Source organism: Lynx canadensis, chromosome X, assembly GCF_007474595.2.
Source record: "Lynx canadensis isolate LIC74 chromosome X, mLynCan4.pri.v2, whole genome shotgun sequence".
Classification (NCBI taxonomy): Eukaryota; Metazoa; Chordata; class Mammalia; order Carnivora; family Felidae; genus Lynx; species Lynx canadensis.
The window spans coordinates 35,729,270-35,744,077 of NC_044321.2; the positions used below are offsets into that span (position 1 = coordinate 35,729,270).

The 14,808-nt window shown below is 37.2% G+C and overlaps 1 protein-coding gene across 2 annotated transcripts in view; it reads left to right on the forward strand.

Moving 5' to 3' along the window:
- Nucleotides 1–14,808, forward strand: part of USP9X (ubiquitin specific peptidase 9 X-linked) — a 98,613-nt gene that overhangs the window by 34,868 nt on the left and 48,937 nt on the right. For both annotated transcript variants that reach the window (XM_032592176.1, XM_032592177.1), the window contains exons 15-20: nt 1,290–1,632; nt 4,037–4,132; nt 4,556–4,767; nt 5,716–5,956; nt 6,291–6,440; nt 7,611–7,731. In XM_032592176.1, coding sequence (XP_032448067.1) covers nt 1,290–1,632; nt 4,037–4,132; nt 4,556–4,767; nt 5,716–5,956; nt 6,291–6,440; nt 7,611–7,731 — 1,163 coding nt within the window. The remainder of the gene's footprint in view (nt 1–1,289; nt 1,633–4,036; nt 4,133–4,555; nt 4,768–5,715; nt 5,957–6,290; nt 6,441–7,610; nt 7,732–14,808) is intronic.

Genomic DNA, 14,808 nt, shown 5'->3' on the forward strand with positions numbered 1-14,808 from the left:
ATTGCACTGCTCGACTGGATCTGTCTGACTTCAGGGTCGGTGCTCTTTATATTAGACCAGTGATTTTTGGAAATCTGTCTTGGAGCCTTAGGGCTTCTAAGGAGCTTCCTCCAAGATTTCTGAACAAGCGGTGGAGATTTGGTCCCCATTTCTTCTTTCTTTCCTCCTCTTCCCAACAACTAGGGCAGCCCTGCTTTTATATATCAGACTTGAGAATATAATTTTTGCGTTAAGAAAGTTTTCTGCTTGTTGTACTTTAAAAAAACAAACAAAAAACTTTGAAAACAAATTCATGTTACCACACAGGACATTGCATATCATATCTATAAGTTAGAAGTAGCAGGGTTAGCTAGGACAAGGTGCTAGATACCTTCTTTAAGCTCACCAGTGCTTTTAAAATATCAAAGACCCTAGAGTTGAGATCCCAAAATGCTTTGAGATAATGAGAGAACCTACTCCCACGAAATACATGCACCTTACTTTTTAACTGGGCAGGGAATCATCATTATGTGAGCTAAAAATTATGTGCTACTCAGAATAAAGTGTCTCGTTTCCTTTCCTTCATAGATAGGGCAGTCAGGGTGGGTGGAGGAATGCTGAAAGAAATCTAAAGCTATGATAGAAGAGACTGCCACTGTCCCAAAATTCACCTTCATTGTCTTAATAACCAGTAGTCACAATACTAAAAGACCCTAGAGAGCATCACTGAATAATTGATAAGCATTCTGTTAGATACTGACATAAAAAGTTTAAGTCATATGTAGATTATTCTGTTTAATGTGGCGAGGTACTGAGTGATGCATCTTAGACCATCAGGAAGCATTAAAACTTAAGTAGTTTTGACCTAAAATTCGTTAATGAAATGGTTATCTGTGAAAGTCACTTGGGAACTACCTCATTTTCCAATGATGGCATATTAGCAGAATGGTAAAAGTCAAACAACGCATTAAATACAGTTTTGAAATGGCTGGATTCAAAGACCAAACTGTTTAAGTTCAGGAAACAAATACTTAATTCAGTTTAAGTTCAATCACCTCACAGAGTTCCTGGCACATTGTAGGTGCCCAGTATGTGCTTGTTAAATGAATGAATGAATACCTAAGGGTTTTTTACTACAAGATGAAAGTTGAGGAATAAGTAAGCTTAAGATGTCAATAAGAGTTGACATCTTTTTATCTGTAATTAATATGTAATTATGATATATGGATTATTTCTACATATACTGCTAGATTGCCTTTCAGGATAAAAATTATGTAGATCTAATTGCTAATTTTCTATGTTTTTCCAAGATTTTTATTGAAGGATGGCCAACTGTGGCTATGTGCTCCTCAGGCAAAACAAATATGGAAGTGCTTAGCAGAGAATGCAGTTTACCTTTGTGATCGTGAAGCCTGTTTTAAGTGGTATTCCAAGTTGATGGGAGATGAACCAGACTTGGATCCTGATATTAATAAAGACTTCTTTGAAAGTAACGTGCTTCAGCTTGATCCTTCCCTGTTAACTGAAAACGGAATGAAATGTTTTGAGCGATTCTTCAAAGCTGTGAATTGTCGAGAAGGAAAACTAGTAGCAAAAAGGAGGGCATATATGATGGATGATTTGGAGTTAATAGGATTAGACTACCTTTGGAGGGTAAGTGAAAAGTAGGAACTTTGTCAACATTCTTTCTGATGAAATATTTCAAATAGAGAAGGAGTCACAAGTTTGCATGTAAATTACGTATATATGCTGATCTGATGCTTGTCTAGAAGGTAGTGGTAGTTCACCTTTGTCTTATTGTATCATTTGTCATTAGGTTTTTTCTTCTCTCTCTCCCTTCCCCTCCCGTTTTGTCACTGATAATCCTTTTTGTCTTGGCTTAGAGTCTGATCATTCCAGGTGTATTTAGAAATATACTTACCATATAGATTTTTCATTCCCCTGCTCCCCATAGAAGTCATTGTTCTTCCTTTTGTTTCATTCATTGTAGATCCTGTTTCTTCTCCTTCATTGTTTTTTTTTTTTTTAACGTTTATTTATTTTTGAGACCAAGACAGAGCATGAATGGGGGAGGGGCAGAGAGAGAGGGAGACACAGAATTGGAAGCAGGCTCCACGCTCTGAGCCATCAGCCCAGAGCCTGACGCGGGGCTTGAATTCACGGACCGTGAGATCGTGACCTGAGCCAAAGTCGGACGCTTAACCGACTGAGCCACCCAGGCGCCCCTCCTTCATTGTTAATTTTACATTATTATACATGCAATGCTAAAATAGAGGACAGAAGAGAAGACTATTTAGAATGGGTTACAAATGTATACTTTATTGGCACAGTTTTAACTTGTGATGTTTTTAAACACCCGAGGGAATGAAATATTACTGTCTTATTTTTCCACCGTTGTATTTTTTTTTTATTAAAAACTTTTTTAAATGTTTATTTTTGAGACTGAGACAGAGCCTGAATGGGGGGGGGGGGGGGACAGAGAGTAAGTGAGAGACAGAATCTGGAGCTGGCTCCAGGCTCTGAGCTGTCAGCACAGAGCTGGACGCAGGGCTTGAACCCACGAACCATAAGATCATGACTTGAGCCAGAGTCAGACACTCAACCAACTGAGCCACCCAGGCGCTCCTCCACTGTTTTAGTATTAAAATATATATGTGCTTGAGATAAAATGGATACAACATCATATTAGTTTCAGGTGCACAGCATAATCTGATATTTGTATATATTGTGAAATGATCACCACAATAAATCTAGTTAACAATCATCACCACAAGTCATTACAAATTTTTTTCTTGTGATGAAAACATTGAAAATTTAGTCTCCTAGCAACGTTCAAGTATGCAGTACAGTATTAACTGTAGCCACTGTGTTGTACATTACATCCTCAGTATTTATTTTATAAATGGAAATTTGTACCTTTTGACCACTTTCACCCATTTTGTCTATTCCCCGCCTCTGGCAACTGCCAGTCTGTTCTGAGTTGTTTTTTATTTGTTTTTAGATACCACATACACATGAGATCATGCAGTATTTGTCTTTCTCTGAACTTTTTTCACTTCACACAATGTCCTCAATGTCTCTCCATGTTGTGCCAGTATAGTATTAATACATTATTTTTACTTTTAAAAATCTGACTTGTTCATAGCAGTTTATATTGTTTTTTGGATATATTTTTCTGCAAATTGTAAACTCTTTACTGTGTCATTTGATTTTTCAGACTTTTTCATTAAGTGGGTTTCAATATTTTTAAACAGCCAGAACCTTTTTTAAAAGTAAAAATTTATAGGGGCGCCTGGGTGGCTCAGTTAGTTGAGCATCCTTCTTCAGCTCAGGTCATGATCTCATGGCTCGTGAGTTTGAGCCCTACATCGGGTTCTGTGTTGACAGCTCAGAGCCTGGAGCCTGCTTCAGATTCTGTGTCTCCCTCCTTTTCTCTCTCTGCCCTTCTCCCGCTCGCACTCTTTATCTCTCTCAAAAATAATAAACGTTAAAAACAATTTAAATAAAAATATATACAGTACTCCAAAATGTAAAACTGGTTGGACAAGGGAGAGCCAGTTTTTTTGTTTCTGTTTTTTGTTTTTCTCTGCTCATTTTCCCTGCGAATTCTCCCTCATTCACACTCTTTGTTTCTTTTTAACTAATTTTCACACTCTTTTAAAATTTCTTTTTAACTAATTTTTAACGTATCTTTTATTAACTTGTAACTAATTTGAATTCCTCCTTCAGTCTCACAACTTGGTTGCCACGTTGATTTGCAGGGTTCACTAATACTACTCAAAGCATATTTTATTCTTAGTAAAATGTGTATTCCATTCTTAAATTGCTTTAGTCAAAGACTTGAGTTTTGCATTTTATTACTCTTCAGTCTCTTAATTTTACTTGACTTACTTGATTATCAAAGTAAATATACCCTTAAATTATGGAGTACTGTATTGAAAATAATGGTTTTTCATGGATATGAAATATCCATATTTCAATGGATATGGTTTGAATTGAAATGTCCACCTAAAATATGTCATGAAAGTTGTTTACACTTGAATCTTTTTGAACCTAGGTGGTGATTCAAAGTAATGATGATATTGCCAGCAGAGCTATAGATCTACTTAAAGAGATATATACAAACCTTGGTCCAAGGCTGCAGGTCAATCAGGTGAGGATTTACATTCACTAAAACGTCCACAAATTAGAATTCTAGTAACGAACTCTTTTGCTTATAAGAATTTTTTGAATTCTGAATTAACTAAGTTGTTTGTTTCAACTCTGATTAAATGTATACCTACAATATTTGTCTGTATTATCATTCCACAAAATGCTGTTTAGACAACATGAATCTTGATGATTACTTCAAGTGATTATTTTGTGTATATTTATGGCATGAGATATCAACTGAATTTCTTTTGATTTTACTACCTACTTTGAAGCTCATTCTTTATCTAATTTATACTTGTTAACTTACGTAACTCTGGCTTCCTTTGACAAAATGTAGTGTGTTTTATTATCAGTGTAGACATTGGTTAAATATGATGGCAATGAAAGTATCTTGGACTGTCTTTATTTGGCCCATTATTTGTAGGTGGTGATCCATGAAGACTTCATTCAGTCTTGCTTTGATCGTTTGAAAGCCTCTTATGACACGTTGTGTGTTTTGGATGGTGACAAAGACAGTATTAATTGTGCAAGGCAAGAAGCTGTTCGAATGGTTCGAGTGTTAACTGTGTTAAGGGAATATATAAATGAATGTGACAGTGATTATCATGAGGAAAGAACAATTCTACCTATGTCAAGGTTTGTGAATAACTGATCTACTAATTAATTACTTGGTATTTTTCCTAGACCTTTTTTCCCAGGATCTATTTTTTGTTGTTGTTGTTGGTAGGGCATTAAGTCTAGTTTTCCCCATCTATTTATTGCTGTTCACTTTATTGCCTTTTAGTTAAGTCTTGTCAAGGATATTTTGCAGTTGGAAGTATTTTGATGCTGTTTATTTATACGGTTAAAAATAATTCATAGATTGGAGAATTAACTGGAAATAACTCTTAAAAGCTGCTTTTGACAGATAGCTGATACGTCAAGAAATACTTCCAAATGATGTACTGGTATTTCTGTTAAAGTCTCACCATTGAGTAATTCAAATAGTATTTATAATTTAGAGATGTTTATAGAATGAATGCCATCAGTATTTATTTTAAAAGAGTTCTCATTGTTAACCATGAAACTATATTAAGTTGCCTCTTGAATGTGAATTTTAGTTTTTCTGTCTTATCTATAAGAAGATATTATCAACAAATATTCGGCGTCTAAATTTTGATATTAATAATTTTTCACGAAATATTTACATCTTTGCATTTTTGTTAATATTCTCAAGCTAAAGTATCTTTCACATTTAAAAATAGTCTTAGTGAGTTGCATTTTCATTGCATTACATAGAGTGTTGTTAACTCAGGTCTCTGATTTAATTTCTTAAAACAAGACCTCTCATTTTCTGCAACCATAGGTACAAGAATAAAATGACATAGGATTGTTGTATTTTTAAAGATTGCTTAAAATATTTATAATTAGAGGGCAGTAGGGGCACCTGGATGGCTCAGTCGGTTGAGTGTTCAACTCTTGATTATAAATTTTTATTTTCAAGATCCTAGAAATAAGTATCCTTTAACTCACTTTTTCTTGTTTAATAAGAAGATAGGAAATTCTGCTGATGAGGGTGATTTTTTTTCTTTTCTTCCCCCCCAGAGCTTTCCGTGGTAAACACCTCTCTTTTATAGTTCGATTTCCAAACCAGGGCAGACAAGTTGATGACTTGGATGTATGGTCTCATACAAATGATACGATCGGTTCAGTACGACGATACATTCTCAATCGTATTAAAGCCAATGTTGCCCATACAAAAATTGAGCTCTTTGTGGGTGGTGAACTGATAGATCCTGCAGATGACAGAAAGTTAATTGGACAATTAAACTTAAAAGATAAATCAGTAAGTATCTACAGTTGCCAACCTTTTCAAGAAAGTCAAACCTGAGACTTTTTCATTTCACTAGTTAATATTTCATTTGACATGTTATGTGTGAGGCTCTATATTAGTTACTTGGATTACAACCCTACATAAGATTGGCATTATGGTACTTACAATATAGTAGAAGAACGGATTTCTAAAAACAAAACTATTTAAGTGGTTATTAGGCAACACCTATAAATTGAATTTCTAGAAGTATAGCCTGTAGGTTTTTTTTTGTTTGTTGGTACGTTACTGACTTCTGTTTTGCATAGTTTTCCTGGTTTTTGATATTAACTTAGTGTATTATTTTCAGCTAATTACAGCCAAACTTACACAAATAAGTTCCAATATGCCTTCAAGCCCTGATAGCTCTTCTGATTCCTCAACTGGATCTCCTGGAAACCATGGGAATCATTACAGTGATGGTCCCAATCCAGAAGTGGAAAGCTGTTTGCCTGGGGTGGTGAGTAGATGGTTTTGAGTTACTGTATGCAAGGCATTATGTGAGGTTCTTTAAGAATAAAGAAATAAGGTTTGACCTTGTATCAACCACCTGCTCCCTGCCCCCCCATGCAGTGGAAAATTCACATATAACTTAAAAACTCCCCCAAAACTTACATATTCATAGCCTAGTGCTGACTGGAGGCCTTAACCAGTAACATGAACAGTTGATGAACATGTTATTTCGTATGTTACAGGTATTGTTTATTGTGTTTTCACTGTTTTATACTGAATGTATGTATTATATACTGTATTTTTGCAATAAGCTACAGAAAAGAAAATGGTAAGAAAATCATAAAGAGAAAACATTTACTGTACTTCTGGGAAAAAAATCTGTGTAAGTGAACCTGTGCAGTTTAAACCCATGTTGTTCAAGGGCTCTAGCTATATACAGAATAGTTCTTTTTTGTTGAGAAGCTTAGTTTAATGAAGCAAAATATCAAAGAACTGTATAGTTAACCATCGGCTTCAGAATAGATCTCTCTCCCCCCCTCCTCCCACTCATGGTTGCGCTCTCAAAATTAAGTAAACCTTAAAAAAAAAAATTTCCCTTTAGATACAATAATATGTTTACTGTTATACAGCGTAATTATAACTATTGAATGTATAAACTTAGAAAACTACCACTGTATTTTGTATTTGTACCACAGAAACGAACCCTTTCTTCACAACTGTTTCTGTAGGAAAATGTCTACAATCTTTCTCAAGTCAGTTACATATCTCGTATGTTAAGAAACCCTGATTCCTCTCTTACTTCCCCTCCCCAAGAGAATTTTAATGGCTATGGTGATAACCAGCCACTCCAGTGTCAGAATTGGCTCCCTACAACAATTGAGTTAGGAATTTATTAGCAGGCATGACAGCCTTTTGTATGTATAGAGTCTAACTTGTAGGTATGAGACAAATAATGTAACAAAATAGTAAAAGAGCTGTCACACAAATTACCGAAGATGGCTTGGGTAATATATTCAGTCTGCATTGTGAAGGATTTATACAGGTGGGAAGATGGGTAAGGCAAGCCTTTTTAGAGAGTAGAAATGAAATAAACAAAACTGGAAATTAACTTATTTGGGGGTTCTTTTATTGGGGGACGTATAATTTATAGGTCAATATTTTGTGTTGTGTATTCTAGATTATGTCACTACATCCCAGATACATCTCTTTCCTTTGGCAAGTTGCAGACTTAGGTAGCAGCCTAAATATGCCGCCTCTTAGAGATGGAGCAAGAGTACTTATGAAACTTATGCCGCCAGGTAAGAATTTTTTTTTATATGTATAATGTTCGTGAAGTACATGCTGGACAATGTATATTAATAAATTCTGTTTCTAGATGGAACATACTTTGTGGTATAGAATACCATGTCAGGAAATGGCATAATACAGCCCACTGCCTGCTTTTGTACGGCCCAGGAGCCAAGGATGGTTTTTACATTTTTAAATAGGTGGGGGGAGAAAATTAAGAGAATACCATTCTGTAGCTTATGTAAATTGTATGAAATTTACATTTTAGTGTTCTAAACAAACTTTTATCAGTGTACAGCCATGCCCATTCACTTATATACTACCTGTGGCTGCTTTTGTTTTAAAACCGTAGAGCTCAGTAGTTGTGGCCAACATGCTATGGCCTGCAAAGCCTTAAGTATTTACTATCTGGCTCTTTACAGAAAAAATGTGCTGACCTCTGCACCGTACTATGGGCCATGTGTCCTCTGTGGCACTGCTCCTTTTTTATTCCTTAGAGACAACCACTTTAACGTGCGACTCTTTTCTTGTATATGGATATTGCTATTATGTCTAAATCTCTTAAACTGTATGTGTCAATTTTGGATACCTACTGAGTTTTTTACGGAGATGAAAACTTTATTCTCACATCCTCCCCATTTTTGCTTAAATTCTTATCTAAAATTGACACTAAAGGAGCATCTGGCTGGCTCATTTGAGAGAGTATGCAACTCTTGATCTCAGGGTCATGTGGTCGAGCCCCCCACTAACTAGGACACTAAAATGTAGATTTACATTTGGTGAAAAGTAGTTTGCCTGGATTACTGACAACTTTGTTCCTGGATTTAATGATTTCCCCTTTTCGTTTTCTTAATTTTCTATACACCTATTACTAGTTCATCCCACATATCTTCTAATAACTTCTCAAAATAAGTTCCCATTATTATTTGCATTATATAATCTGTTAGGTTTCACTATTTTCTAGAGCTTTTCCTCTTCCTCGTCTTCCTCCTCCTCCTCGTATGTGGTTGTTTCTTTCTCTGGCAGGATCCCTATTCTCAGGTTGCTATATCTTGGGCCTTTCTTGATTTTTTCTTATTTTTTTTTCTCCCCTCCCCCATGAATGTCTTCCTCACCCTGCTTGGGCTGTAATATCCTAGACTAGGCAGCCCTGTCACATAGAGTTTAAATAGCACGAGTAAAAATAATTAGTATCTTCAGAGATAACTTGAACAGCCCACCAGGTAGTTGAGTATGGCTGAAGACTGCCTCAAGAGTCTTCATAAAAGACATGGGACCAATAGAAATTGATGAGTTGATAGTACTGAGATTATAATAAAGATGGAAGTGGAGCTCAGAGACAGATGAGCTGCCATTAAAGTGGGCACAGAACAAAGGAAAGCCTGCCTAGAGTCACGAAAGGCCGGGAGTGTACCGGGGAAGGTGCTCACTTTTCCTTTTCCTAAAAAGTTAAAAGGGCTTCATCCTGCACAGCTGCCAGGCCAAGGGGTTTTTGGTTAGTTGGTTTTGGGTTTGGGTTTGGGTTTGGTTTTGGTTTTGGTTGTTCTTAAAAGTTACGCTTCTTCTCCTGCTATACTGGCTCCCATTGTCTGGGAGAAATTACGTATGACCAAGCTTACCTTTCACATCATACTGACACCCTTTTGTTTGCCATTTGAATGTGAGCTAATTGGGGTTTTAGAAAGAAGTGTTACAACTTAACAGACTGTACTTACTACCCTGAAAGCTATTACTGATAGATACATTATTCCGTTCCCTGCTTGTCTCTGCTTTTTGTAGAGTCCCTTTTTCCTATTAAAAACTTTTTTTCTGGGGCCTCTTGGTGGCTCAGTTGGTTAAGCATCCAACTTCAGCTCAGGTCACGATCTCACAGTTAGTGAGTTCAAGCCCCGCATTAGATTCTCTGCTGTCCACGCACAGCCCACTTCAGATCCTCTGTCCCCCTCTATCTTTGCCCCTCCCTCCCCTCAAAAATAAACATTAAAGGGGTACCTGGTTGGCTCAGTCGGTTAAGCTTCTGAATTTGGCTCAGGTCGTGGTCTCAGCATTCATGAGTTCAAGCCCCGCTTCGGGCTCTGTGCTGACAGCTCAGAGCCTGGAGCCTGCTTCCGATTCTGTGCCTCCTCCTCTCTCTGCCTCTGCCCCTCCCCCATGCATACTCTTGTTTCTCTTTCAGAACATTGAAAAAAAATTTCTTAATAAGCATTTAAAAAACCTGTTATTCTTATTGAAATAACTTCAAACTTACAAAGAATAGTACAATCTTCCCTTCCCCAGATTCAATAGTTGTTAACATTTTGCTATAGTTGTTACATCTCTCTCTCTCATCTGCATCAGAGATTGATAATCTCCTTTGGAGAACAAGTTGTGGATACTGTATCTTTTTATCCCTGAATACGTATTGCTTTCTAAGAACAAGGACATTCTCTTAATACTACCACAGTATTAATCAAAATCAGAAAATATATAGCACTGATGATTTATTATAATTTACAGACCTTACACACATTTTCCCAATAATCAACCTTACAACAGTGTTTTCTGGTTGAGGGTCCAATTCAGGTTCTTATATTGCATCATTCATTGGTATCTTTAATCTGGAGCAGTTTCTCAGTCTTTGTCTTTTATGACTTAGTTTTGAAAAGCATGGATCAGTAGTGGTGTTGAATGTGTCTGTTTGGGGTTTTGTCTGTTTCCTGATGGTTATATACAGGTTATACATTTTGTCAGAGTACCACTTATGTGATGCTCTTTCTAAGAGCATTCTATCAGGAGGCACATGTCCATTTGTCCTTTATTGGTGACATTATCCAAGATCTCTTAATTGATACCTGTCAGGTTTCTCCAATGTAAAGTTATTTTTCCTTTTTTTGGAGAGATGTTTTGAGACCCTGTAACTTTTTCCTCATCAAACTTTTACTCGTTTCACCATTCTTTGTGGTGATTGCCTGAATCCGTTCTTCCTGTGATGGTTACAACATGGTGATTTTGTTTTACTTGATCTTTCTTTCTTCGTTTATTGGTTGGCAAAGTAGAGCCCCATTTGTTGTGTTTTATATGTTTATATAACCCTGTTGGGTTATAGCTATTTTAATCATAACTGATTTTGATGTTCAGTTGTCCCAGATGTGGTCAGTGGATGGACCTAATGCCTTGTTCTATAGCCTCATCATTATTTCAGTATGTTATTATTTTCTGGTAAAAGATGTTTGCAGCTCATCTAGTACTTTATCCTACCCTGTAGTCAGCCATTTCTCCTTTCAGTGATGATAGAGGATATTTAGGAACAAAATCTGAGAACTAAATTGTGTTCAATACCGGGGTATCTTGTTTCTAGGCCTTTTCATTAAATTGAGGAAGTTAATGCACATCTCTATCAGTTTCTGTGTCTGTCTCTATTAGGAAAAAACACGGGTTCATACTGGTCCTACTCCAGCTTCTTGGTCTCTCGCCATTTCATATTTGTATCTGTCTCTACATTTCCAAGCTGTTTTCTTCCCATTTTCATCAATTTGTTGTTGGGTTGGGGCATGGCTTATGTATGCAGACTTCAGCAATTTTTGTTTGGTACTTTCCCAACTACCTATTGTTTTCATATTCTTAGCTTTTCTAGGATTCAGTGGGGGCATTAACTTATTACTAAGTACTCTCTTCCCCTCCCTCTTCCCCTCACAAGTGCTTCCTGGTTCATCGAAGCCAGATTATCTGTCTCCCATCTCCTCTATACCTTCAATGATTTGTTCATATCTTTCTTTATTTTTTTTTATTTTTTTTTTTTCAACGTTTATTTATTTTTGGGACAGAGAGAGACAGAGCATGAACGGGGGAGGGGCAGAGAGAGAGGGAGACACAGAATCGGAAACAGGCTCCAGGCTCTGAGCCATCAGCCCAGAGCCCGACGCGGGGCTCGAACTCCCGGACCGCGAGATCGTGACCTGGCTGAAGTCGGACGCTTAACCGACTGCGCCACCCAGGCGCCCCTGTTCATATCTTTCTAATGTTTCTTCATCTCCTATTTGTATGTCCTTTTGATATTGTATATTTTGTAATCATTCTCTTTGTGGTGTGGTTTGTGGATTCATTGCTGATAAAAACAGTTCAATAATTGTCCCAGGTAATTTTTAAAACTGCTTTGTGTTACCATTATCTCCTTTTTCTAAAGCAAACATCATGGGGCACCTGGGTGGCGCAGTCGGTTAAGCGTCCGACTTCAGCCAGGTCACGATCTTGCGGTCCGTGAGTTCGAGCCCCGCGTCAGGCTCTGGGCTGATGGCTCAGAGCCTGGAGCCTGTTTCCGATTCTGTGTGTGTCTCTCTCTCTCTGCCCCTCCCCCGTTCATGCTCTGTCTCTCTCTGTCCCAAAAAATAAATAAACGTTGAAAAAAAAAAAATTTTTAAAGCAAACATCATGTTGACATTTCCCGTCTTCTTTTCTGACTCCTATGGGACAGAATCAGTTCAAGTATTTAGGTTCTTATCTAAAGCTTCTCTCAACCATTTAATTTAATCCTTAACCCTTACCTGTTGTATTATTTAGGATTTGTATTGTCTTATTTACTAGTGTTTGAGTAACAGTTATTGTTGCTTTATGTATGCAGAGTCATCCTTCACAGCGTACTTGAAAACACCTTAGAATCTCCAATCTCATGATTTGCGCATAATGCCACCACATAGAGTGAGCTCTTGCCAGAAGTTCAAGCAAGAGTGCTTTTTTCATATTTCAAAGTATAGTACCTAAATTTGAAAAGGCCAGTAGACCTTTTCATATTCATATTACAGTAGACAGATCAGGCTTTGGACACAGATGGACTTGAGTTCAAGTTCTGATTCAAGTTGCTATTCCATGCCTTCAACATGTTTTCTGTGTCTTTCAAAACTTCCTTATTTATGTAACTGGGCTAATAACTATTTCATGGGATTACAGGGATTACATGAGTGGCATATGGAAAACCTATTGCCTAATGACTGATACTAAATGAGTATTCAACAAAATGTTAAACTCACTGTGACTGTGGTTGCTACATGCACATACACACCTGCTTGTGCACGTGCTCTCCTTCAAGAAAGGAAGCAGATAATCATTTAGTGTTTGTACACACTTGCTGCATATATTTTAAAGGGGGAGAACACCAAGATGGAATTAATAGCTTTTTTCCAAGCCATCAACTTTACCTCTCTTCGTTCATTCTGAATCTGCCTGAAGTCAGGTGCCTCCGGTATGGGTTGCTGTTAAACTTAGAATGTTCTCCAGTCTTCTCTGTGTAGGTAATTTAATCTCTTGTAATTTAGACTGTACTCAGGAGTTCCTGTGTCCTTTCCCTACATGCACCAGGAAAACAGATTCTTCCTTCATACTAGGTGGTTAAAATGTATACAGCTTTACCAAGCACAATGAGTTGCTTTTCCTATTCAGTGCTTCCTTTTTCCCACTAGTTTGGTCTAATTAATATCTTAAAATACGTCAGAATCCATTATAAGCACTTCATATTTATTAGCTCATTGAAGCCTCACAACATCCCTATGAAGCTATTAACTATTTTTAATCTATATTGTAAAGATGAGGAAACCGAGACCCAGCTATTAAGTTACTTGACTAGGGACACGTAGCTTAAACGACACTTCTAGGTTTCACATGCAGGCGGTTGGCATTTATACTGTTATAACTCTGTGTTACTGTGTGTTTTCTATACATTTTAATAATCCACTGCAACATATAATTGATTAGGTTTAGGTATCTTTTTGAAAGACAAGGGAATAAACTAAACTCTTAACTATATCTGGATGACAGGATTGTGGATGGTTTAAATATTTCTCTGTTTTCCATGTTGTGTGAAATGAGCTTTGCATATCATTGGGCATCTGAGATCATTTAGATTGAAGAATGCTATAGTTGGAATAGCCACTAATGATCATTTGGTTTACATAGCACAGGTGTATAACATAATGCAACATTAAATGATTTGCTTAGTATTCACTGCTTTTTCTTAGCTTGTTTTTCCTCCTACTCCCTTTTGCCTTCATCCTTCACTCAATATTTTTAAACCGAGCAAAACATTCTCATACAGCATATGAATTTGTTTTTTTAGAAAGCAATTTGATGATATATGCAGAGGTCTTGGACGTTGGTGATTCTGCTTGCAGGATTTTTTCCTGATGAAATAAATAATTGCAAGATTTAGCTGCTAGGATCTTGAGTGTTTAAAAAAATATATATTGGAAACAACCTAAATGCCTAATAATATGCAACTGGTAAAATGACACAATGTCATTTTACTCACCAATTAAAATAATACAGGGGAAGGGGCACCTGGGTGGCTCAGTCAGTTAAGCTTCCAACTCCCGATCTCGGCTCAGGTCATGATCTCACAGTTTGTGGGTTCGAGCCCTGCATCGGGCTCTGCACTAACAATGCAGAGCCTTCTTGGGATTCTCTCTCCCTCTCCCTCTCTCCCTCTCTCCCTCTCTCCCTCTCTCCCTCTCCCTCCCTCTCTCCCTCTCTCCCTCTCCCTCCCTCTCTCCCTCCCTCTCTCTCTCTCTCTCCCTTCCCTGCTCACGCTTGCTTGCTCACTCTCTCTGTCACCAAATAACTAAATAATAATTTTTTAAAATAAATCTTTGGGGCGCCTGGGTGGCGCAGTCGGTTAAGCGTCCGACTTCAGCCAGGTTACGATCTCGCGGTCCGTGAGTTCGAGCCCCGCGTCAGGCTCTGGGCTGATGGCTCAGAGCCTGGAGCCTGTTTCCGATTCTGTGTCTCCCTCTCTGTCTGCCCCTCCCCCGTTCATGCTCTGTCTCTCTCTGTCCCAAAAATAAATAAACGTTGAAAAAAAAAAAATAAAATAAAATAAATCTTTAAAAATAATACAGGGGATGACTATTTAATGACCTGAGAAGCTATTCACAGATGTTTGATGATAAGTTAATATTTTAGTTACATTATATGTCAGTATCTCTTCAGAAAAGGGAAAGCCATCAGTTGTAAAACAAACTGAAGATTTTTTTTTAGTAAGGTATTTATTTTTAGCCTATGGAAATTATAGTAATATATCTTTATTCTTCAAAAAAGTTTTTAATTTTTTTAAAGCAATCTTA